This window comes from Ursus americanus, chromosome 20 (genome assembly GCF_024610735.1).
Source record: "Ursus americanus isolate L20-20 chromosome 20, mUrsAme1.1.p, whole genome shotgun sequence".
Classification (NCBI taxonomy): domain Eukaryota; kingdom Metazoa; phylum Chordata; class Mammalia; order Carnivora; family Ursidae; genus Ursus; species Ursus americanus.
The window spans coordinates 27,366,854-27,392,570 of NC_142146.1; the positions used below are offsets into that span (position 1 = coordinate 27,366,854).

The 25,717-nt window shown below is 47.8% G+C and overlaps 1 protein-coding gene across 4 annotated transcripts in view; it reads left to right on the top strand.

The window, feature by feature from the left end:
- COLQ (collagen like tail subunit of asymmetric acetylcholinesterase) overlaps positions 1 to 25,717 on the top strand; it is an 80,045-nt gene that overhangs the window by 13,700 nt on the left and 40,628 nt on the right. For 2 of the 4 annotated variants that reach the window (XM_087870183.1, XM_045791717.2), the window contains exons 2-10: positions 14,168 to 14,280; positions 15,438 to 15,539; positions 19,781 to 19,825; positions 20,157 to 20,183; positions 22,038 to 22,100; positions 23,558 to 23,620; positions 24,109 to 24,135; positions 24,799 to 24,843; positions 25,036 to 25,071. In XM_087870183.1, the coding sequence (XP_087726309.1) occupies positions 14,168 to 14,280; positions 15,438 to 15,539; positions 19,781 to 19,825; positions 20,157 to 20,183; positions 22,038 to 22,100; positions 23,558 to 23,620; positions 24,109 to 24,135; positions 24,799 to 24,843; positions 25,036 to 25,071 (521 nt within the window). Of the gene's footprint in view, positions 1 to 8,305; positions 8,417 to 14,167; positions 14,281 to 15,437; positions 15,540 to 19,780; positions 19,826 to 20,156; positions 20,184 to 22,037; positions 22,101 to 23,557; positions 23,621 to 24,108; positions 24,136 to 24,798; positions 24,844 to 25,035; positions 25,072 to 25,717 lie in introns of those variants that run through there. The other 2 variants (XM_087870182.1, XM_087870184.1) reach the window with 2 other exon arrangements.

A 25,717-nucleotide genomic window follows, 5' to 3' on the forward strand; every position in this document is an offset into this window, starting at 1 on the left:
TCAGGCACTGTTGTGCCTCGAGGGGCAACACTAGACCTGCTAGACATGGGGAGCACAGGCTCACACCTGAGGACAGTGTCTTAGCATACTGACTTCTCAGCAGAAAGGCCTGCTGAGGGGCAGAGTCCACCACACCGCCTCCCTCCCCAGACAGAGGTGAGCTTTCTGGGAACCCCCGCAGGGCACTGCTGTCCTGAGAGTGTCCACCCTCTGGAAATTGTGCAATCCTGTGCGGAAACTAGCTGGTAAGACAAGCCACTTCCTGTATCCAATTCATCCCTGTCAGGAGAAGGGGCCCTCCATCTATGTGGCGTCTTGCCCCCTTCAAAATGGACAATGGATGCCAAGTTACAGGCCCGCCGTTGTGGGCCCTGCCAGACAGTAAGACGAAGTTTATTAAGTATGAAGTTTTCAAATAGAATGCCAGCAAATGGTGGCTGATTTGACAACATGCTCAATTTTCTTTTTTTTTTTTAATTTTAAGATTTTATTTATTTATTTGGCACAGAGAGAGAGAGAGAAAGCACATGCAGGGGGAGGGGCAGGCAGAGAGAGAAGCAGGGCTCAATCCTAGGACCCTGAGATCATTGACCTGAGCCAAAGGCAGATGCTTAACCAACTGAGCCACCCAGGCAAGCCAAGATGCTCGGTTTTCTGACCACATACCCATCTACCGCCACTTGGCATTTTGTTCAATTTCATTTTTCTAAACGGGGCCATAAAATCCACTTGAATTGATTCAGATTCTCTGTATTATTAGTAGTAGTAGTATGTTCAAACCTGTCTCCACTTCTAAATTAATTATGACAATTACTTGAGATATATGATTTTTGATATACTTCCCATAAACAGAAGGACCAATATTTATTGCACCTCCTACTATGTACTGGACTACTATATTGAAGAAGAAGATTCATAGGACTGACTCTAGCAGCCCGTAGTCTGTATGTAACATTAAAATAACAGAAATAGGGGCGCCTGGGTGGCACAGCGGTTAAGCGTCTGCCTTCAGCTCAGGGCGTGATCCCGGCGTTATGGGATTGAGCCCCATATCAGGCTCCTCCGCTATAAGCCTGCTTCTTCCTCTCCCACTCCCCCTGCTTGTGTTCCCTCTCTCGCTGGCTGTCTCTATCTCTGTCGAATAAATAAATAAAATCTTTAAAAAAATAAAATAAAATAACAGAAATAAATAATGAGTGAGGAGTGAAGTAGATCATCTGGTGGTGTCTCAGGCTGCACAAGTAGTTGGAATTTGTGTGAGAGCAGAGCAACTAAGACAAGGAGACAACTGATCTGGGTTCAAGTCATGACTCTGTCACTTACCTGGGTATTTCTGTGAGCCTCAGTTTACCTATCTGTCAAAGGGATAAAGTATTAATAATACTTAAGGTTGTTGTGGGCTAGTGCTTAGCACACAATCAGTGTCCTGTTCATGTTACTAAGTGTGTTGATCATTGATTTTTTAGGCTATGTAAAGGTAGTTTAAAGAATGTTTTCACTTTCTGCTTTAGGTAAAATGTCTTCCAAATGAAGGAATATTATGCAGCCATAGAAAGGAATGTAGATGCAATTAATGTAGTTACAGAGAATAATCTCTTAGAAATACTGTGAAGAAACCAAGAAGTAGCAGCATATGTACAATTGTTTATTTAAGTAACCCTCTGAGAAAGAAGGGGAATATAGTATGCCTACCCATCTGCTTGTCTATGCATAAAATATTCCTGAAAGAATACACAGAAAACTAAATGATAATAAATAATTGAAATTGGGGATACCCAGGTGGCTCAGTCGGTGAAGCATCTGCCTTCGGCTCAGGCTTTTGGAATTTTGAATCACATGACTGTATTATCTCTTCTAAACAATTAAACAAAATTCCACTTATGCACATAAAACAGAACCTCTTATCTGGAGCACACAGGATGGGATTTTTTTGTCTTGAAAGGTCTTTTAGACCCAAAGCAGCAATAGGGATTGAGATCTCAGAATGGTACAGTCACACAGTTACAGTGCTGTGGAAAGCCTAAGGCTCCTCTTCCCAACTTGTTTATTTGAGAAGCTCTATTGTTCACTTGAGTCCAAAGTGGTCAGCCTGAGATTTCCCCACTTTCTGGAATCCAGGGATTTAAGTGATTCAGCGAGACCAGTAAGTAGAAATGCTTGTGCTGAGGGGAGCCAGGGGACTCCCAGGGACCCTCTTCCCTCCTCCTCACTGCTGGGAACCCTCAGACAACAAATACTGAAGGCAGTGGGGGCAGGGATGGGGGTGGTCTGGGAAAAGGGCTAAGTGAGCCATGTGGTTTTGAATCACAAGTGTCAATAGAGCTAGAATGTCACTATGGAAAAATGAAGGTGTGGAAACATAGTGGCTAGAAACACAGGGTCTTTCCACTCAGACCCCGTTGTCAGTGGGTGTTGGAAATAACCCACCCATTGGGCCAATGTAGCTGGGAGGTTTTGTCTCTGATCTATGGCCAGATCTCGAAAATAACTCTGCAAACTTGGCCTTCCTTGTCAAACTGTAGCAGAAGATTTAATAGTGCTCACTGCTTCATGCTGGACACTGTAATCAAATTCAGAACCAAGGCACAGCCAGTCTTGGGGAGGTTTCTTGATGTTCCCTTGGCTCCTAATAACATTGTCTCCTCCTTCCATTCTGTTTACCACATGCCATTTTGTCAAATTAGAACTCGAACTCAAAAAAAACAGATGCCTTCCTTTAGATAAGGTCGAAAATTCCCTTGTGAGAGGAAGGGGGGCTGGGTTGTCTCTCGAATCTATGCACAAAGGAGTCACCTTTGATATATGACTTACTATAAAGTAATGCCAAATATCAGGAAATTTTCTTTCATCCACCTAACTAGGGCAGACCTTCCTCCTCAAGGTGTCCCTATTGGCAGGGGAGGGGACAGAAGAGAATATGTCCTTCATGGGGGTTCAGTTTCCTGCTCAAAGTCTCCTAATGAATGGCTGCAGGCTTCTCCAGGCAACGCTGGTGCCCTAGTTCTGACCCACCCCCAGTCCTAACCCTTGAGGAGGTATCTTCTGGTTCTCCATTTCCTACTTAATTTTTTTTATTCTTTTCTATTACGAGAAATTTCAAACATTGAAATGAGTGGAATAAATCATCCAGGAAACATCAATATGCCCACATTATGGGATGAATTGTGTACCTACCCCCACCCCTCAGATTCATATGTTGAAGCCCTGACCCCCAGGACCTCAGAATGTGACTGTATTTGGAGCTTGGGCCTTTAAATGAGGAGATTAAGGTTAAATGAGACCATAATGGTGGGCCCTAATCCAATCTGACTGGTGTCCTTATAAGAAGAGGAGATTCAGACACAGAGACACCAGGGCTGCTCAAACAGGGGACAGGCCATGTGAGGACACAGCTAGAAGGAGGTGGCCATCTGCAAGCCAAGGAGAGAGGCTTCCAAAGGAACACCTTAATCTTGGACTTCTAGCTTCCAGAACTGTGAAAAATAAATTTCTGTTGGCTAAGCCACCCCGGTACTTTGTTATGGAAGCCTTAATTTGGACTTCTAGCTTAATCTTGGACTTCTAGCTTCCAGAACTGTGAAAAATCCAACACCTTAATCTTGGACTTCTAGCTTCCAGAACTGTGAAAAATAAATTTCTGTTGGCTAAGCCACCCTGGTACTTTGTTATGGAAGCCTTAATCTTGGACTTCCAGCTTAATCTTGGACTTCTAGCTTCCAGAACTGTGAAAAATAAATTTCTGTTGGCTAAGCCACCCCGGTACTTTGTTATGGAAGCCTTAGCAAACAAACGCACCCACCAAATAGATTGTGCAGTTGTTATCATTTTGCTCTATGTACCCTATCACATATCCCTTTGTCCCTGCATCATCATCTTTTTTTTTTTTTGGATGGATTTCAAAGTGAGTTGCAGATTCATTGCTCACTTTGAAGAGTAAACTATTCAACAGAAAAGGTTGATGTTTGATTGAAGCCCGCTAGCACACATGATTGACCCTTCTGTGGCCGTGATGCGAAGCAACTAGGATTGTCTATTCATGTGAGTTTACAAGGCAGGAAACTGGGGCCCGAAATGAGTAATGGTAAAGTTTGATTAGAAAGGCATGGAATGGGGTGTTGGTAAATTTCTCCAACCCCAGCTGGCCGAGATGACACTTGCCATTTTTTTCTGAGCTTCACTGCTCATTCTGTCTGGCTGGTAGTGGGGAGAGAGGTCACCACTCTGTGCTAGTGACCAAATCTCCGGAAGTCTCCGGTGTCAGACATCTGGATTCAGGCCTGGCCTACTACCTACTGGCTGTGTAGGACCATAGGTGCATCCCTAAATCTCTGAGCCTTGTGTAAAAATGAGGATGATAATACTACTATTTCATACGGTTGTTGTGGGAATCAAAGAAGGATATTGAATGTTCACAGAATAGTTCCCATTGTTGGCGCCTCATTACCAGGTTGTAATTTTTATCTGCTGGAATAAACAAGAACCAACATTTTAGTGACTTCATCTAGTCAAAATTTATGTTATGCTCACCTAACAGTCCAGTGTGCCTGGTTGGAGGCAGCTCACCTCCATGCTGGCACTCAGGGAGGCCGGCCCCTTCCACGTGTGCCTCCGCCACCCCCTAAGGTTTGAGTCCTCTGCACCCAGGTGGAACCATTGGCAAGCACAGTCACATGCCCCCAGCTAGTCACACTGCAGAGTGTGAGCTGGGAAGTGCAGCCACCTTTCAGGACAGCTCTGGCCTCTGGAAAGAGGAGCCCACATTTGAGGGAGTGCTAGCCTTCTCTGCACAGCCCCAACTCTGAGGAGGTCCTAGATGTGAAGTCAGTGGCTCAGAGTTAGGAGTGGAGTGAGCCTGCTGGCCAGGGTTGGGCCAGGTCAGAGGGAAACCGCCCTGCTTTACCACGAGAACAGTGAGAACAGCAGGTGGAATTGGAGGCGTCAGCACGGAGAGCCATCCCTCTAGGACTGGGGAAGTTGGCCAACATGAGGACAGCTTCTCACAGGGCAGTGTTCAAGATCCCTTTTGAACTCTGACTCCAACTCTATACGATCTATGTGACCTAGACCAAGTGATGGCTTCTCCTAGAGTCTTTTTCTCCTCTGTAAAATGAGGATAGTGGTGCTTTGAGGATTAAATGCAGTGATGCATGGAAGTGCAATGTTGTCTTTGTTTCATGATGAGGATTTTGCTAACCCAGGGTCTGCAAGTATGTAGCACAGGTGTCACACCTCCTTCTCATCTCAGGGAGGCCAACACCAGTTAGTCATGACCCTCTTTCCTCAGAGTCCCTTCTAAAACAGTGTTCCAGGAAATCTGTACCAGTCAGTTCCCGTTAGCAGATAGGATAAGAACTCTTTGACCTCTAGAGGCTAGACTTTGGGCTTATTCATTTCTATATCCATGTGGCATCTCAAGGACTTGGCACGTAGGAAGTGTTCAATAAATGGAGCAGAATGTGTTATAGGGTTCTCCTGAAGGTGTTTACTTGTTGAAATGGTAAGGAAGACTCTGTTCAAGACTGTTGCCCCAGGTGGCAAACCAGTCTCAAGAGGGAAAAGAGATTGGGCTCAATTCTGAATGCCGTAGGAACAAGTGCGGATGTATAGCCAAGGAGCTGGTTGGGGGGAGGGGGTTAGTGGATGGAAAATTCCCAAGAGGAAACATCAGGGGTAGGGGGATTCTTGCTAAATCCACAGAATTCTTGCGGAAAGCAGGTCAGGGTGCTAAGATATCAAAGGTAGGGGGAATGGGGAACTTGATCAGATATCAAGGGTAGGGATTCATTCTAAATGGACTTTGCTGGATTCTTGCTAAAACTGAACTCTGAAAGACACACAGAAACCCAAGTTCAAGGCCTTGTTGAGAACCTGAACAAAGTGTGGTCAAGGAGAGTGTCTTTGTCAGTGGGAAGGTAAAACCCATATTGTCCAGTCTACTGCTCTGTCCACCCAAGTTTGGGGATGGGACAGCAGACTTGAGGTACCCTGGGGCTGGTGAGATCCTAGGCTGTGCCTGTAAACATACAGGTGTTTTTGCCTCGCACAGGGGAATCTGGGTCCTTGGGGAGGATGCTGAGTAATCCAGGCCTCGGGATCTCTCTGCGCAGCAGGGGTGAGAGACACAGGAGGGGAAGACGTACAGAGGACTCTACTCTGGCCCAAGACGGCAGGAACAGGCCTGCATGTGGCCGCTGGGGGACAAGAACTTCTGGAACAGCGCCCAGGGAGGCGGCATTCCAGAAGTGGACTTCTGGCCTGGTTGACAAATACCAGAGCTGCAATTAAGACAAAATACTGTGAATGTGACACCTGCTGACAGCTGCAGGAAGGCCCCGGAAACCTTTATTATGAATTAGATTTTGCAGGCCATTCTGCTGTGGTGAGCTGGTGCCTCTGCCACGGACTTGGAGGGAGCTCAGCAGGCCAGCTGCCTTGAGGGCACGGGATGGCTCACTGGGGGAGAAGCGGAAAGAATGATCTTCCATCCCTCTCCAGGGTCCTCATGAACGACCATTTATGTCTCAGAAATTGTAGCCCCTCGTAGAAGCCAGAGCTGGAAAGGGCTCAGAGTTCATCTGGGCCAATTGGTTCCATTTTATATTTGGGGAAACCAAGGCCCAGAGGGGAAGTGAGTTGTCCAAGGTCACACAGTAAGTTACTGGCCACAGTAGGGCTGGAGACCAGGATTCCTAATCCCAGGCTGGCATGCTTGGCTGCAGAGCAGTTAACAGTAATGGAGCATACATCTAGGCATTTCAGCTCTTAGTGCTGGGAGAGACAGAGACAGAGACAGAGACAGAGAATGAGGCAGAGGCAGAGACAGAACGAGACAGAAAAGAGAGTTGCAGAAGGAGAGCAACATGGAAAAGAGACAGAAAGAGACATTCGCGGGCCTGAGTCATTGGGTTCAAAATAGAGATTTGAACACCAGCAGAGCAGGACAGGACCTCAGGAACCACCTAGGCCAGTCTCCTTTGTTTTTACAGTAATCAAAGTACAACTGAGTGGTTTACATGCGTAAACCTTTGTAGGAACAGTTTGATGTTGAATGGTAAAATAGGAAATGCCTTTGGTGCTAAAAAGTGGCAAAACTTCCATCTCCAAGGGCTTTTGAATGGGATTTGAAGAATGAAGCGCTGCAGGAATATGACCCAGCACAGGGGAATTTGGGAAAATGTGATGCCGCTGATATTTCCGCAACAGTCTGGGATTTAGGACTGAGCACTCCGTGCCTTCCATGCGTTCTCTGATGTCTTAGACTGTGTTTCTGAGAACAGAACTAGACTGTGTCTAGTCATTGGGTCTTGCATACATTTGGCATTCGATGTGTGTTTCTGAATGAACAAAACAGTAAATGAATGAATGCATACAAGGAATATCCTCTCTTCTGAAGGCTGTAGCTCAGGGGTCAGCCAACTACAGCCTGCGGGCCCAATCCAGCCTGCTTCCTATTTTTGTAAATAAAGATTTAGTAGACGCAACCACGTTCCTTTATTGTTTTTGGTTGCTTTCATGTATAACAGTAGAGCTATGTTGTAACAGAGACCATGCAGCCCACAGAGCCTTAAATATTTACTATCTGGCCCTTCTGGAAAAAGTCTTCTGACTCCTGCAGTAGCTGATGATTTTTACTAGAATTGTGTGTGTGTGTATGCATGATTGTGCATTGGGTATGTCTATAAAGTTATCAGATTCCACATGTATCTGGTACATGCCACTTTATTGTTTTACAGGCAGGATTCATCTAAAAAGGTTTGCTCCACCAACCCTTTGGATATATATATATCTTTTTAAAATTTGTATAATTTTAAAAATTAAGTTTAGCTTGCTAGCAGCACCTTGGCTCAGACATGGTGCGAGCCAAGACCCTGGTGACAGAGGTCTTCCCTGAAGTAGAGGAGGGCAGATTCCCCCTGAACAATCGCAGTGGGGGTGGACTTTGAGGCTTGCCAGAACAGTATTGACAGGGGCAGTTTCTGAGCTAAATGAAAAGCAGCCTTTTAGACAAATTACACTCCCATTTCCTCTCGGCTGGCGGGGGTGATCAGGATTCTGGGCTCCCAACCTCAGCTCCTTCCCTGGGACGGGTGCACTCTTCCTCCTCCAAGTCGCCCCCAGTGCAGCTTCTGGTGAGGCCAGAGCCCTGCCTATCTGTTCCTGCTCCCGGGAGCAGAGGACTGGCCTCTGGACCCCTGACATCTGGACCAGAAGCAACACCAAAGCCGGGATTGGCCGACTCCCACCCCAAATGCCCAGCGGGGAGTGCCCAGAGGCGTGACAAATCTCAGCCTGTCGCCAGTGTATGTTCCCTGGCCAGTCCCTCCTTGGGCCTTACCCACAATGACCGCTCTATCACTCAGCCTCATTCACCTGCTCACCATTTCAGGACTGCTCTGTTCCTCAGCTTGCTGCTCGGGTGAGTTGTGTGTGTGTGTGTGTGTGTGTGTGTTGTATGCCTGCATATGTGATGTGTGCATGGTTTTAGAAAAAAGCCTTGAGAAACAGACTTGCTCTGGGTGCTTTCAGCCTTATTTAAGTCTTAAACTTCGCGACCAGTGTTGGAATTGCACATAAAGGGGTTTGGCAGTGGAGTTGGTGGGGACTTGGTATACACACTCATGTGTGTGTACTTGTGTGTGCCCCTCTTGTGACCTTAACTTTGAGGTCGCAGGCTGGCTGCTGCTGCTCCTTTGGCTTTGAAGGAGCTGCTCCTGGGGCCAGCCATGGGATTGGGTGGCCAAGATGTTCTCCATTATTCTCCAGGCTGACGGCTTGGGTCATGTGGCTACTGCCCCAGAGACAGGAGCCACCAAACTGCCAAATCATATTCTTGGCAGGTTGTGCCCTTACCTGTTCCCCATGCCCATGCAAGGCCAAATTGCAAGACAGCAAATTCCTACTGTGGTCTTTCAGAGAGGTTCAAATACCTTCAACTTTTAGGATCAGAATTTGCTTTTCAGGGTGTGTGGGGTACGTGTGTGGGGGTTAGAAGAAAGATGTAGGGTGTAGCCTTCTCTGGAATCAGTGAATGAAAAAAAACTTTGAGCAAACTGAAGCCAGCTATCATGAGAACTTCACTGCAGCTGAGGCATTCGGCTCATGGTCAGGACACTTGGTGCTGCATGGAGCACGTGCCCTTCACCTCTTCTCTTCTCTTGTCCTTCTGATGCAAGTTCAACAGGCAGGGAAGGCCCCAAAGCAGGAGGAGGCAGAAGTAAGAAGTTGAACATCCCCCCAACTTTGTGAGCACTTGCAGAATAGTTAGCATATGGCTACACCTAGAATTTTCCCACCCTACAAAGGCAGGAGGTTTAGGTGACTTCTTTCCTTTGGTGGCTTCTGATGATACATTTGCGTGATTGGGCAGGGGGCGGGGGAGGGGTACCGCTTGCTGCAAAAACAGGAGGCAGAAACAGAAAGGCTGTCTCTTGTACCCTATGGATGGGCTGGTCTCATGAGTGGGACCTGCAGGTGGACACAGTGGTGTCGTATGTATGAAAACAGAATTTGGAGATGGTTTGGGCCAAACTCCTTGTGGTGTGGGTAAGGAATCCGAGTCTCAGAAATGAGTTGTGCTGGGTCACATGGTCACTTGCACCCAGACTCATACTCTTTGATCCAAGTCCCTATATTTCCAGGAGTAAGTTCGAGTGAATCACACTTTCCAAGGATGTGCCTGAGTCAAGTGGGTATTGTGAGTGCAAAAGGCAAAGCCAGCATCTACAATGGCAAATAAAACAGAAACAAAACCAAAAATCTGACATTTGCCACAAGCCTGCATTAGACCCAGCATTATTTCTACCCATGAACTGGCACTGCAGCGGCCACGTACAGTATGACTTCAGTGTCTTTAAGTCAGGGCAAGTGGTCCTGAAATTCTGTCGGAGTTGGCATTTCCAAGGCAGCTGCCTGGGCCTGAGCCACGCGGCGTACCCGGGTTTCTGCAGGCCCCGTGTTCACACACACGTGGTTGTTTCCATTACCACAGAGCCTGCTGGGGCTTTTCCAAGCTGGACCCTGGGCTTAGACACGATTCCATGGAGGCAGCGTAGTCCTGAGTGAGACCCACAGGCCACTCGGATGACACCAAAATAGACATGTGAAGTCCTGGCTTAGTTGACGGGGAGGGAGGGGCGTGAAGCTGTTCCCAAACGCATCCACCTGATGGAAATATTCTGAGCTGGAAGGAGCCGTAAATAAACTAGACTGTGCTAAAAACAAACATCTCCAGGGAGTTGGGGGGTGGGCAGAAATAGATGCTCTTCACCTGCTGAAAGTGAAGTCAAGGTCAAGGGGGAAAGGGTGAGGAGGGATGGGGAGAGGTGAACAATCCAGATGCCCCAGCAGGAAAAGCAACTGATCATTTATGTTCACCAAAGAGTTCTCCAGTTTCCAGGAAGAAATAAGAGAATTGCTTTAAATGATTCAGGGTCTTTCATCCGTGGAAGACCACAGACAATGTGGGGTGAAGGGAGGCACTGGAGACCATATATGGTCTGGAAAAATCAATGGTGAGGAGTGCACATTAGCCATGTGAACGTGCCAGCCTCCCAGGTGCTCCTGGCTGGCGGAGGCTTTGCGGAAAACTGCAACCACAGCCCTTAGCTGTCTGCTGAGGCTGGAGAGTGGCAAAGGAGAAAGTGCCACTGGGGGGCGCCGAGAGAGCTCTAGAGCACCGGTGTGCAGCTGCCACTTTTGCCCTGTACCCAGGGCAGGGGGGCACAATGGAAGCTGCCCTTCGGAGCTTATGCAACACTCTAGGAAAGACACTTGAACGAATTTGAAGGGGAATATGATTGTCATTGATGTCAAGTTTTATAACAATGTAGCTGTCGTATTTTTCCCCCTGAGAGAGAGAAAGCAGCCCATGACAGGTGGAACCCATCTGCCCCTCACAGCTAGGCCACTGTGTTCTATTGGACGAAATCCGTTTCATAGAACAGCATCAGACAAGGCCAGTCTGGGACTGTGACGGTCCAAGACAAAAATAAGGCCACTGTGTCACTGTATCAGACACAGGCAAAACAAGACTGCCATCCAACTGTAAACATGACCAACCATCCTTCTGTCCTTGCTAATTTGAGTGACTGCTGCTGTTTTACTACCCCAGCTTCAGTCTTCCTCTGCTCTTCCCTTCTTCTAGATAAGAATCAAGGTAGTCATAGACTAAGTCTTGCTTCCCGACTGCATCCAGTCCAGAGCAAAGCCAGACTTCGCTTCCTCAAGAGTCTCCCCCAGTATCACCTAGTGAATGCCCAAATCCTAGTACAAACCCTTTCTAACACCCTCTTATGAGATGCTGTGCAGTCCCCTGGGGTGTGTCTTCCCTCATAATGAGCCAATAGGGCCAGTTTCAGGCAACTACACCTGTGCTCCTGATGGTTGGAAGCCCTTGATACTATATATCTCAAGTGGTTGTTATGGGAACCCCTTGCGTTCTTCTGAGCTCCTGACCTGTGTTTCCACCCACATGTGGAAGAGTGTGGAGATCAAGAGGAAGAACCCTAGAACCAGGCTGCCAGTTGTATGACCTTGGGCAAGTTGCTTCACTTCTTGGCCTCAGTTAACTGATCTGTAAAGTGGGGGTGATGATAACAATAGTATTAACTCTCAGGGTTGCTCTGAGGATTAGGTGAATTTATAGGTGTGAAGCACTTCAGTGGTGCCTAAGCATGTGGTAAGTGTTTGGGTTTTTATTATTATTATTATTATTATTATTATTATTATGAATTCAGCAAGCATTTGTGGAATATCTAGTGTATGTCAGAGACTGTGCTAGAACCTGGGGATTAAAAACTGGCTCCCATCCTCCCAGAAAGCACTATAGTGAGGGAGATACAAGGAAAATGTTCTATCCCACAGGTAAGAGCTAACATGGGGGTAAACCCAGAGAAAAACATGGCAGGACTCAACCTTGGCCTGGGAAGTCAAGGAAAGCTTCCTGGTGGAGGCAGCACCTGACAGTTATGATGAAGGAACAAGAGTCTCCAGGATTAGGCTAGGTGTGGGTGGAGGGGACGAGTAGGATATGAGCAGAAGGGCCTTGGCAGCTATTCAAGCTCCACAGGCCTTACCGTCTGCAGGTCGGGAGCAGCAGTCAGGTATCTTTCTGCACCTCCCCCAACCCCCCGCAGCCTGGCCCAGTGCCTGGCAAAGCATGTGCTCGAATCAACAAATATCTAACACCAAATTTGACAGCTTTCCCCACAAATCAGTGCCTCCTCCAACTTTTCCATCTCTTACTCTGATCACTGTGGTCCCATGCCCCTGCAACCTCAAAACCACCCTTGACACTTCCTCCTCTTGTGCTCCTATGACACACTGCCCCACACCCCATTTCCTTCTCCTCAATAATGTTTGCATTGGTCCCTTCCTTTTTGTCCTCACCGCTTCCATGGCCCTGACAGGCCGCCCCCACATCTGGCTGCTGTAAGATTGTATTGATTTTTTAAATTGTGTGTGTATGTTGTATTATTTATGAATCTCATTTAGGATAATAAAAGGGTCTTCACAAAATATTTCTTACAAAAGGAGGCACGGGGTCAGAGAGGCCGAGGACCACTGGCACAGGCTCGTGGGATGCTCCTACATTGGGGAGGGAGCGTGTGGGTGTGCACGGGGCAGCCATTCCTGAGGAGCACCCACAGCTAGCTGCCTGAGGTCCTCAGCCAGGTCCTGGAGCCCAGGGTGCGAACAATAGGCAAGCACGGGCCCCTGAGAGAGAAGACTGAACCTGCTGGGTTCAGGGCCGGGAGGCACGCGGTGAAGTGACCTGCCCACATTCTGTGAGGCCAGAGGTTCGACGAAGGGGTAGAGGGTACCATCATGAGACCCAAACTGGGAACTGTAAGATTACAGCTTGTGGCTGTATTGGGTATTAGCATTGTGGATATTTTAGTACACATGAACTTTTTTGGTGAACATATACCCACTTGTCTGTTGGTAAGTAGCTAGGAGTGAAATTGCTGGGCTGTAGGGGATGCCAGTATTCAGCTTCAGGAGACGATACCAAGTGGTTTTGCAAGGGGGTTGAACCAACTTACGCTCCTCCCAGCCAATGTATGAGTTCTGTTTGTTCCACGTTCTTGCCAGCATTTGTTTTTTTCTGTCCTTTTTAGTGTAGCCACTCTGGTGGAGTGTGTAATGGTTATCGACCCAATGTTCAGCAGCTGTGGAATGGATAAGTAGATCGTGGTCTAGTCACACAGTGGAACTCTATTCAGCATTAACAACTACGAGCAACAGCCAAATGACCCCCTCAAATGCTATGTTGAGCAAAGAAGCCAAACACAAGAGTTCATGTTGTCTGATTCCCTTTATATAAAGTTCCAGAATAGATACAGTGACTCCCTGGGGTTAGAAGTCAGGATGGTGAGGAGGGAGGAGGGAGGAGTGCGGAGATTGGACAGCAGCTTGTGGGGCTTGTGGATGCTGGGGAGTTGTGTGTTTTGATCCGGGGGCTGGCTTCGAGGGTGTGTTCACTTTGCAGAAATCTATTGGGCCATAGACTCATGATCTATATCCTTTCTGTAAGGTGTACTTCAACATGAAGCATACGCTAACATTGAACAAGGGCAAGACCCCATGTTCAATAAAGCTACCAGGGTCCAGGGCCCTCCTTTCATCTCCTCACACCCATGTATTGAGTCATTCGACTGTAAACTCTTTAGTGAACATGGGTGACACCAACTGTGTGGGTAGAGTCTAGAGTCAAACAGATGTTTTTAAATCAGGGCTCTGGGTCTCTTATAATCAGTGTCACCTTGGGCCCTGGCTGCCCCCTCCCTGAACAATTCCCTCTGAGCACACTGTCAAAATAATTAACAACACTTCCTTCTCCTCAGCTACTAGAAGTGCATTATAAGTCTGAACTTCGCATTCCTTGTCACATCTATAAAATGACAAATCAGTCCCTGAAGAGGGAGAAATGGACCTTATTATGGTCGCAGTGTCCATACCATCTGCTTGTTTATTAACCATCTTCATTCAGCGGAGCCTGGGGGAGGGGTCCATCAAGTAGCAAACAGAAGGTGTACTCACGTCTAGCGGGTTAGAGATCAGATTCAGAAATCTGGGGTGTCTGCATGGGTCTCCCTAGGATTCACTGGGCATGACAGAGGCCCCAGCACTGCCCTCACACTAATGAGCAGCCATTTTCTCTGCACAGCTCTTCCCGGATTGGATCAGAAGAAGCGTGGTGGCCCCAGAGCATGCTGCCTCCTGACGCCCCCTCCACCCCCGCTGTTCCCACCACCATTCTTCAGAGGGGGCCGAAGTCTGGTGAGTACCTTAGGACTGGTGAGAAAAAAGAAATGCAGGCTCCCCAGTGCCCGCCACACAGCCCCTCACGTCCCCTCATATGAGGTGAGTGGCCTCCAGATTCTTCTTGAGGGATCCAATCCTTTACTCTCATGCAGCAGGTTGAACCCTAGAATGGGCGTTTTGCAGTTTCTTGTGTGTACGTTCTCCCACTGTCCTAAATAAGTTAGGGAGGGAGATTCTTCTCAGCAGGAAATTGGATTTGGCAAAGTGTCCCGTCTTCCTGAGAGCAATGAGGTGAATTTATAACTTTTGAGGCTCCCTTCAACTGCTTAGATACGGAATTTCCCCTTTCTTCCCAAGTATTTATGAAATTCCCTTCCACAGCCCGTATTGAATGTAGGCTGTTTCCGTGAGGGGACACAGGAAATGGTCCCTCGATAGCCATACTGAGGTGTGAGACGGAACAGAGTTTGTGAAGAGGGAAAGAGCAGGATTTGGGAAGCTGAGCTAGAAGACAACAGGCCAGGATATTCTAGGGACTTGGGATTCTCAAAATTTTCCAGAAATTCTAAGACCTCTACTGCCCAATGCAGTGGCCACTAGCCATATGTGACTTAAACACTTTTAATGAGGCCATTTCTAGTTGAGACGTGCTGTACATATGGAATACACACTGGATTTTGAAGACTCAGTATGAAAAAAGAATGTAAATTGTCTCATTAGTATTTTTTAATATTAAATATATGTTGAAATGACAATATTTGGGACATATTGGATTAAATATATTATTAAAATTAATTTCACTTCTTTCTTCTTACCTTTTTTTATGTGGCAACCAGAAAATGTAAAACTACCTATGTGGCTCACACTGGTGGCTTGCATTTTATTTCTGTCAGACAGTGCTATCCTAGACATTGGATAAAGGCCCCTGAAATGAGCTTCCTAACTCCATCCAAAGTGGCTATTCTATCTCTATAACCCATTCAAGCCAGGTATGTCTCAAGAGAGAACAGGAACTGGGGGCTCAGGAGGTCGTCTTCTTGGGACACCCTTTGGGATGTCAGGGAACCAACAGTCTTGAGGACTGGCCTGGGGAACAGGTCTGTGTCCAGGGTGGTGACCCTTCTTCTGCCCCCCAAGTCTGACCTATCACCGTGTGTTGCTTTGCATTGAAGCTTCTCTCCCCAGACATGAAGAATCTCATCCTGGAACTGGAGACCACGCAGGCCTCATGCGCGCAGGGATTGCTCGGCTCCCCTGGACCTCCTGGCCCCCAGGTTGGTACATTCCATCACATCCTCTCCTGCTGTCTTCTGTTCAGAGCAGTGAAGCCCGCTGGAAAGTCTCTTAGAGCTGCCCCTTTTAAAGTGATATGGGAGCTGTTTTTCCTTCTCTAGTTCACCTCCAGCTCCAGAGCCACATGGATAGCACACTGATTCTTCTTCTCTGGGTGAATTCTGGCCTCCCAGCCTTGATTTTCTCATCTCTGCAATGGGGATAATAATTACCCCTGCACTACTGGATTTTGGTGGTGGTGAGGGGTCCAAATGAGCTGCTGCCTGGATGGATGTGATTGTTATATTAATTATCATCAAACACTTGGTGACAATGGGTTGCCCCTTCTTGACCATTGACGCTTGCCAGTAGCCAGAGAAGTGCCTGCATTTGGTGCAGGAAAGTGGAGAGGTGATGGGGAACTTGTTCCTCTGAGCTTCATTTGGCCCCCAGATGCTGTAACCTGGCAGCCTACCCCTTCCCACTGAAGCTAAAGGGAAGAGTGAAGAGCAGGCACAGTGTTAGAGAAACGATTTTCTAGGCAAACAAGAGTACCTTCCAGAGACCCTGTCTCATAGGCCCTGGCTCCTCTGGCCTGCCTGGGAGCAGGGAATCCATCAAGGAGGAACACCCCCAGCCTGGGGCTTGGGGCCTGCCATGGAGAGGGAAAAGAGAGTACAGGCAGGAGTCAGTTGCCCACGTGCCTTATGAATTCTGTCAACCCTTCCTGGGTAACCTCTCCTATGGCTTCCCATTCCAGGAGACTAAGAGCCAAATTCCTCACCCTGGGTTACAGAGCCCCCCACCCCACCCCCCAGAGGACCCTACCTGTTTCTCTTACATTGTCTCAGACCACCAACATTGCCCACCCGATGCACATTTCTTGGGTCCTGAAGCATGCCAAGCTCTTTGCAGCCTTATGGCCTTTGTGCCTATAGCTCTGGCTGTGTGGAATGTTCTTCCCTCTGATTTTTACCATGGCCAGCTAGCTCCTTTGTCAGAACAGTTTACAGGCCAGCTTCTTAGAAACGCCTTCCTCAACCACCCAGTCTAGAGGAGCTTCCCCATCACGTCCATCCCAATGGTGTTCTTATTGGTTTTGTTATTGTCCCTGGTCTCTCTGGTCTTCCCTTTGTAAAATATAAGCTCTCTGGCAAGAACTGAGCAGCTGTGGCCTATGGGTCTGGCGGCCGTCTGTTTTTATAATCAAAGTTATACTGTCTCTGGGTGCCTTTGTGCCAAAAGGGCAGAGATAAGTGGCGTGACCAGAGATACTGTATCCAAGGCAGAGTCTAAGATATTCACTATCTGCCTCTTAACAGAGACAGTTTGCCCACCCCTGGTCTTGAGAGCAGGGACATTGCCTATTATCTTGTTCACATGTTGTGCCCAGCCCACACCAGGGCACGGGTTGTCCTAAGCTCTCCATAAATATTTGTTGAATGCAATAAAAACAGGCCTTTGGACCCAGAATTACCCAGAGACTGCCACAGCAGGGCTGGGAAGTCTGCAGAAAGGCAGGATGGGCCCCTTGAGGGGCACCTGTCCCGTGGATTTCCATCTTCCCACCCCTGGCAGTCTCCTTGGGTCTCAGCGCACGTGAGGACCAGAGGCCATGGGAGGGAAAGGGGGATTCTCTGCTGACTTCAGACCGGCAGCTCTCTAGCCATGCTTGTACACCTCAAACCTCATGCAATCGTGTGAGTTGTGCGGAGAATGTACTGCCCATCTGGGGGTGGGGGGGTTGCACCCCGTCTGTTGCCTTAGAACACAGCGTAAAATGCTGTTCCCAAGGAAAGTGAGATCTGTGGACCAGTAACATTGGCATCACCTGAGAGCTTGTTAGAAATGCAGAATCTCATTCTGCCCTCCCCCTTCATACACACACCCCTGCTATCCGAACCTGCATTTTAACAAGACCCCCCCCCCCCACTGAATTATCTGCACATCACAGCTTGAGAAGCCCTGAGCTAGGGCACAATGGCCCGATAATAAGAAATGAGAGAATGGAACAGTATTCATTCATCCTGCTGGGCATGTGCATGGTCCTGGGGCTCTCTGTCACCCTGGGCTCCCAGGCTTTGGGGAGTGGGGAACCTCTGCCCCTCTGAGTCACACTTTCTGGGAGCACTGGTGCCCACTGGTGCTTCCTGGGCTTTGATCCTTGAGGACTTGTATACCCTGCACCTTGCACTATCCACCCAAGCTGGCCCACGCAGCTCTGAAATGAAGGGGTGCAGCACTGAGGGCCAGGTGGTGGGGCTAGTGCAGTCCCCAGTGGGTCACTGGGTGGGTGGCTGTGGAGGTGGGGTGGTGAGGCCCCCCTCCCAGGAAGCCCTCTTTCCACACGAGGGTACCCAGACCAGGAGGGAGAGAAGTGGAGAGGAGGGGAAGATGGGAGGGTGAAAAAAGTGGTGAGTGGGGGAAGGGGAGGGAGAGAAGGGGGAGAGTAGGAAAGGAAATGAAACAACACTCAACAACACTCCCCCCGCCCCCCCCCAGACCAAACAGGAGAATAAACCAAAGATGGTGGTTTCCAAACTTATCTGTTCATTAGCATCCCCTGGGAGCTTCAAAAATTCCTGGTGCCTGTGCCCCTCTCCTTTAATTGAGATGTAATTGATCTTGGTCTTGATCCACAGGGGATTCTAATGTGATAGCTGAGGGGGCTGTTTGGTATTTGGACAAGTCTCATAGGCATCATATTTCAAATAGGCTTTGTGTTAGGCGTGTTCACCTGCAGATCTTGGGGATGAAGTAGTGGCCTGGTGGCGTTTGATGGATTTCCTCTCCGCTGTACTAGGGAATGTGGAAAGCAGTTAGCCCACTGAGCATTTCATAGACGTGTGAGCAAAAAAGCAGCTGCATTCTGGCTGTGGATGTACCAAGCTTTAGTGTAGTAGGTGCTAGAATCCCCAAGCTGGAGTCGGCCTCACGCATGTGTCTGGGAAATGGGACAAAAACGCACCATTGCCCACATTCTTTTTTTTTTTTTTATAATGATTTTTTATTATATTATGTTAGTCACCATACAGTACATCCCCGGTTTCCGATGTAAGGCTCGATGATCCATTAGTTGTGTATAACACCCAGTGCACCATGCAATATGTGCCCTCCTTACTACCCATCACCGGTCTATCCCATTCCCCCACCCCCCTCCCCTCTGTAGCCCTCAGTTTGTTTCTCATAGTCCATAGTCTCTCATGTTTCATTCCCCCTTCTGATTACCCCCCCTTTCTTTATCCCTTTCTTCCCCTACTGATCATTCTAGTTCTTATGTTCCATAGATGAGAGAAATCATATGATAGTTGTCTTTCTCTGCTTGACTTATTTCACTAAGCATTATCTCCTCCAGTGCCGTCCATGTTGTAGCAAATGTTGAGAACTCATTCTTTCTGATTGCTGAAAGGGGATCCCTCCTACATTGTTGGTGGGAATGCAAGTTGGTACAGCCACTCTGGAAAACCGTGTGGAGGTCCCTTAAAAAGTTAAAAATTGAGGTACCCTATGACCCCACCATTGTACTACTGGGTATTTACCCCAAAGATACAGACGTAGTAAAGAGAAGGGCCATATGCACCCCAATGTTCATAGCAGCAATGTCCACAATAGCTAAATCGTGGAAGGAGCCGAGATGCCCTGCAACAGATGACTGGATTAAGAAGTTGTGGTCCATATATACAATGGAATATTACTCAGCAATCAGAAAGAATGAGTTCTCAACATTTGCTACAACATGGACGGCACTGGAGGAGATAATGCTTAGTGAAATAAGTCAAGCAGAGAAAGACATTGCCCACATTCTTAACATCTTAAGGGAGGCTTTCACTGTACCTGGTGCCCGTAGATCCAGCACAGGAATTGCTAAGTTGGCTGCTCCTGCGCGAAGCAAAACTTCCCCCTTGTCAGGGCCCCAGGGAGAGCTGGTGAGAGCAGCTGGAAAGATGAGAGAAGTGGCGAAGCATCTTGTTTTCAGCAAACAGCTTTTCTTGAAGACTCTTTAGTTGTAACCATGGCACCACTGGAAACAAAGCTCAGAGAAAGCTAGAAGAGGACAGGGAGACTAGGTTGGAAGGCACAAGAATGTCCTTCATGGGTCTTTGGAGCCCTGAGTCTGCACAGGGAACCACGCTGCTGGAGGAGTCCAGTACACCAAGAGCCTCCTTCCTAGTCCTGCCTCCATTACCACCTGTCCTGCCTTGGTTTGATATATACTTCTTCATTTCTTATCTTGATGGTGTAGGGTCCACCGGGACTTCCTGGCAAGATAGGACCAAAAGGAGAAAAGGTATGAGCCATTACTTTCTTTAGTCTACCTCTCCTTGGTAATTCCAGCCTATATCCTGGGGATGTCAGAGAATTTTCTGGTTGAGATTTCAAAGCATGTGGTAATTCTGCCTTAGTGCATGAGGATGGGCTCCATAATGACAGGGCTGCTGCTGCAGCTGTGAGACCCCACTGGTGTATTTCATCTTGGCCCACTGACATGGCAGGGGTGCTGTGAGCAGCCGAGCAGCCAAGCCATATGATCATGCCCAGCCATCAGCCCTACTAAGCTCTGTGCTTCCAGAACTTCTCTTCCCAAGCAGCCTCTGCTTACCTGTCTTCTCCATTCACAGGGGGAGCTTGGCCTACCAGGAAGGAAGGTATGGTCCATGCTGTTCTGTCAGCATTACATGGGCAACTGTGTTCCACGGGTGAGGGGTGGTGTGTGTGTGTGCGCACGTGTGCATGCACTTCCAGGGGTAGGGGGAACCAGCAGTGCACTTCTTCCGGCCCCAATACCCAGGCGGACAGTGATCACACTGCCATTCTGATGATGACAGGGGGCTCTTTCTGCCTGTTCTTTTGCTCAAGAGCTAGATAGAGCCTGCTACTGCCAGACACGTGGACTTCTCCCAGGGGCTGCCAAGCCTGGCCAGATTTCCCCCAACCTCAGACCATCTCATCCTACCACCCGTTAGAGAAACCCTCCAAGGCCCCAACGAGTGGCATGAAATGACTCTCACTGTCTATTTGATTACACTGGAACAATGTGCAAGACAGAAGCAAATGGCTTTTGCCTTTTGGCCCAGCTGAAATAAATGGGAGTTACTTAAGGTCACAGGCACTCTGAGTGAACCAAACACATGTCACCAAGACTCTCATTCATGTCAGGAAAGAGTAAACCAGCAGCCACTCACTGTGGTCAATGGATGCTGGCACTGAAACTGTGGGTCTTGGGGATAGAAGAAGGTGCAAGACTTTGGCCAAAAAAGATGCCCATGATTCTAAATATAAATTACTATTTCTCTGCTTAAATGTTTTACTCAAATGGTTTTATTATCAACAAAAGCCTCAAACAAACCTTTGCAACACAAAATTACATCCCTCCAGGACCCAGATCATAGCTCCAGGCAAGTCACAGTGGTTATCAGAAATGCTGGGCTGGAAAGGATTCTTGGATGATCTCCATGCTCAGAACTAATGAGGACCATGATAGATCAGTGACATCTGCCATGAAGATGGGCAGCAAGAGCAGAAACCAGTACACATGCCAGCATTTGTGATCTCTGGTTTAGGGGGTTGAGCCTTCCACGTGTCTAGCGAGGCTAGCTGTGAAATTAGCCAATGGCTGCAGAGGTTGAGATGGACCCCAAGTCCCTGCTCCTGCTTTCTCTTATAAGCCTTGCTCTTCCATAGCTCCTGGCTTAGGCTGGTTTCCCTAGAAGCAGAGGTAGAGGCCATGTGTGCCATGTGCAAGCGAATGACTTCTGGGAGGTCTCTCAGGAGGATCCTGAGGGCCAGGGGACCTGGATGGTGTAGGGGAAGAAGCCCAGCTTGGGCGCGATGTCAGATGAAGTCCATCTTCAGCCTCATTCCTGGGGGAACTCTGGAGTGTGAACTGCACCACAGAGTTTGTCCTGCCTTGAGGTAAGGGAGTTGAGCTGTTAGCTGCAGGGAGAACAGGTACATAAATTATTGGGCAGCTCCAAGTGCCCATGGGCAAATTCCACAGTTGCAGTTGCAGAAATGAGTTGTGGCAGCAAAGCACGTAGCCCCTGGGGGATGAACACAGTGAGCGAGTGAACAAGTTTTTGGGGAAGTACCAACAGCATCTGCTAGTGCACCCCAAATAAAACCCTATCCCATTCTACACTGTATCCTTGGGGAGAACCTATTGCAATGCAAGGGACATTTGGGTGGGTAGAGGTGTTAAAGATCAAAGAGCCAAGAAGTTTAGAATTCCTTCTCCACCACCTTCCTTTCTTTGCCCCCCACCTTCCATTCCTTGGGTAGAATAAGATCTTATGTGTTGATACATGTGATACCAAGGACTTGAACTTATAACTAAGTGGCCCCACTTTTGAGGCTATCAGTCTTTGGAAGGTGGGGATGAGGAACCCAGAGTGCTTGATTAGGGACCCCACAGTTTCCTTAGAGCCCCCAAAACAAATCTTATTTCCTGGAAAGAGGGAAACAAACCCAGTCGTCCTGACTTTTGTTGTTCATTTTTGAAGGGTAGACCCGGCCCCCCGGGTGTTCCTGGCATGCCTGGGCCAGTCGGCCCTGAAGGACCCAGGGTAAGTTTGGTACACTCTTGGGGCTCATGTGGTATCAGAACATGAGGGGAGAAGATGTCTTCCCCTGGCCTTTGGTACATAGTGAAACTCATGTCCTTAAGAAGAGGAAGAAGAGAAGAGAAGGACTGCCCAGATTCCCAAATACTTTCTCCTTTACTTGGACTACAAGACCTTGGTCTATCCAACAGCTCTACCCCTGTTGGGGGGAGAAATAAGGGGCTGCTCCCTTCTTTCACAGGGGCCGTGGTTCTCCCTTGTCCTCAGAGTTAGCATGTAATTCTTTGGTTTCCCTGAAAAGATCCCAAGAGGGGCTTGTGTCTGGAAATCTGTTGGCAGGACACTGGGCGTTGAGGGGGTCTCTATGCTCTGATTTACTTATCAGCAGTATTTATTATGGGAATAGAAAACTGTGTTCCCAGCCCTCTTAGGAAAAGTCCCAAGGATATTTTTCTAAAAATCCGCTGTACTGAGCTAAACTGTCCAATATGGCAGCAACTAGCCATATGAGTCCTTAAAATGTGGCTGGTACAACTGAGGAACTGAATTTTTTATTTAAGTTTGAATTTAAAGACCTTTACTCAGTTCAGTTATTTGAAAATCTTTAAGCACGTTTGGAGCAACTTGAATGTGTGAATCTGCTTTTTCAACTCTAAATTTTATGAAATCTAAATACAGATGAAGTATTTTGGATGAAAATTTAACGCCTGAATTGAGGTGTGATTTAAATGTAAAATACACAACAGATTTCAAGTATTTATTACGAAAAACAGAATGTAAAATGCCTCACTAATTTTATATTGGTTGTATGTTCAAATGATAATTAGATTAAATAAAATGTTATTAAAGTTAATTTTGCCTGTTTTAATGTGACTTCTAAAAAAAATTCTTAATTAGGTACAAGTATCTTCTATTTCTACTTTTTAGCCCTGATATAGAATTTTTGGCACAGACAGTACAGAGCCCACCCATGAGTCTTAGCCCCTGTCTCAATAATGCATGCCCAGAGGCTGATGTTCACTCTATTTGGCTGCAAACCTAGGGTGAGAGTATATGGAAATGCCAAAAGGCCCTCCCTATGCAAAGAACAAAGCAGGTAAAGTTTTTTTGGGGTGCTGACACTTAGTCCTGTGAGGCCCCAGTGCCCCCATGCTCTCCCCCTACCTTCTCACAGCCCACTCCAGGAACAGATGGCACATTTATAGCATCTTAGCATTGAGTTTGGAGATCTGCTCTGCCTGGGGCAATTTCATTTTATGTTTAGTCTTAAATACCAGAATGAAGTGTGGACTATGGAGCTTTGAACCCATATGGAGTGAGCAAGGGAGCATGTGGGGTCCTTAGATTCACCAGCCAGCCCCGATGTCCCTAGTTCCATCCTAATCTTGCCCATGGTTCCCTGGGTTCTCTTTCTCTAGTAAAGTCACTGTAGGTCTTTTCTCCCTTTCTAATTCCCACAGGGTGAAAAAGGTGACCTGGGTATGATGGGCTTGCCAGGGTCAAGAGGACCAATGGGCTCCAAGGTCAGTGTGTTGGTCCAGGTGGACACTCCCAGGTCTTCTCACTAAGGTTCTGGAACAGCTACTGTCCACAAAGATGGGGACTGGGTGGGGCTGCCATCCCAGGTTTGGGGAACATCAGAGATACTGGAAAACCCAGTGCCAGAGTGAATGCCTTTGTCAGCCCTTTGGGGGACATCATGCCTAGGACACAGGGCATGGAGATGTCTTTCCTGCTGTTCTGGGCAGGGAGAGTCCAGCTTCTGAATGACAAAGCAGATGGAAACCTTTTTCAGGCCTTTGTGGTTAAGAAAAGCAATGTTCTTTTTAGGCCTGGTATAAACATAACCCTCAGGGACATCTTTGTATTTATTGTAACAACCCCCACTAAAACTTGCAGCACCAGGTGGGGGACAAACCTCACCATCACATTCAGGGATTCCTTCCACTCTTGCACCAAACTGAAAGGTTCTATAGGGCTGATCCTAAATGTACCTTTTGCTTTCTTTTAGGGCTACCCTGGATCCAGAGGGGAAAAGGTTAGTGTTTGTCTCTGATGGCTTCCCAGAACCTGGTCTGGGCTGTTGGCTCTGGGGTCAATGATGAGCAGAGGACAGACCCAGGTTTCTCTTAAGTTAGTGACTCTAGTGACCATTCCTAGGTACTCCCCTGTCCTTCGTCATTGGTCTGAGAGAGCAGTGAGGGGTCTCCTAAGGCAGGACACGTGGGCAAGGGAGGAGCTCCGTGGAGGTAGAGCAGTTCACCTGGAGCAGATGAGCAGCTGAAGGCTGTGCCCAGTGCAGACGGAACACTGCTTGCTTGGGCGCTACTGGAGGAAGATGGCTGACGTGTGTCTTTAGACTAAGCTTCCATCACACAACCTTCTCAGCTGTCAAAAACCAAACCAAACCAAACAAAAAAACCCAGCCAGAACCTGGGGATAAATTTCTTACAGGATGAGAGAGGATCTGGGACCCAGAATTTTCTGTGAGTTGTCTTTTATTAATGCAAAGGGTCTTTGTGGTCCAAATAAAAGGTAGATCACAAAGCATTCGTTCCTTCCTTGGGCAAGTCACCTAATCTCTGAGCTTACTTCTTTGCCTATAAAATGAGGGTGTTGGTTTAGGGAGCTTTCATTGTGAAATGCTCCAATTTTCCGCCCAGGGTATTAAGTCTGACTCTCTCCTGTGGTTTCCTCCTAGGGATCCAGAGGTGAAAGGGGTGACTTGGGTCCCAAAGGAGAAAAGGTAATGGCCTTTGCATGTAATGATAAACTACAATGAAAGTGGCAGCCCCTTGTGGGCTGTCCAGCTGACTGGCTGGCTGACTGAGTGACTGACTGACTGGGCTCTTATCTTGAAAACAGTGATCACATTCTTCCACAGCCCTCTCAGGCCCTCTCTCAGAGATAGTCACTCTATGTGTTGCTCTCTTCACAGGGTTTCCCGGGATTTCCTGGAATGCTGGGGCAGAAAGTAAGTACTTAGAAGTGGTGAAAAGAGTCCTTGGTAACAAATTAGACCTTCTAGGCACTACACAAAGAGCTCTGCCTCTCTGCCCAATGGGCAGAGGAAGTGGGTTTTGCCATGGAAGGTTCTGGTTTGGAAGAGGAGCAAGTTGCCACGCACATTGATGAGAGAGGGTGCCAGCATGGTCTGAGACCTCCCTCCAGTTCAGTGGGAAGGAGAGGACACCCCATCTGGGTGGAGAGGCCTTTCTTTGCCTTTCCTGCCTCTCAAGAGGGCCATGGTGATGTTCAGAAGCAGAAGGCATCATGACAGTGGGATCAGGTCTGAGCTGCCATGGTCAAGGGGCCCAGTGTGAGGCACAGGCATTGTGGCCTCATGCCATTGCTGGCGGCACTCAACTTAGACCTTCTCCGAGGGTGGTACCTGTACCGCCAAAGGTACACAGAGTTATTTTAGCTGGGTGACAGCAAACATTTTTTTATTTGATAGTTAAAGATTTTATTTAAACAGTTAAATATTTCGTGGGATTTCATGGATATCTTGCTGGGAACAAGGCTTAATAAAACTGGAGTTCATTCAGTTGAATTAAAGAAAAAATAATGAGCAACTAACGATAGCATGCAGATATGACAAAAATTGTGAAAGTGGCAAT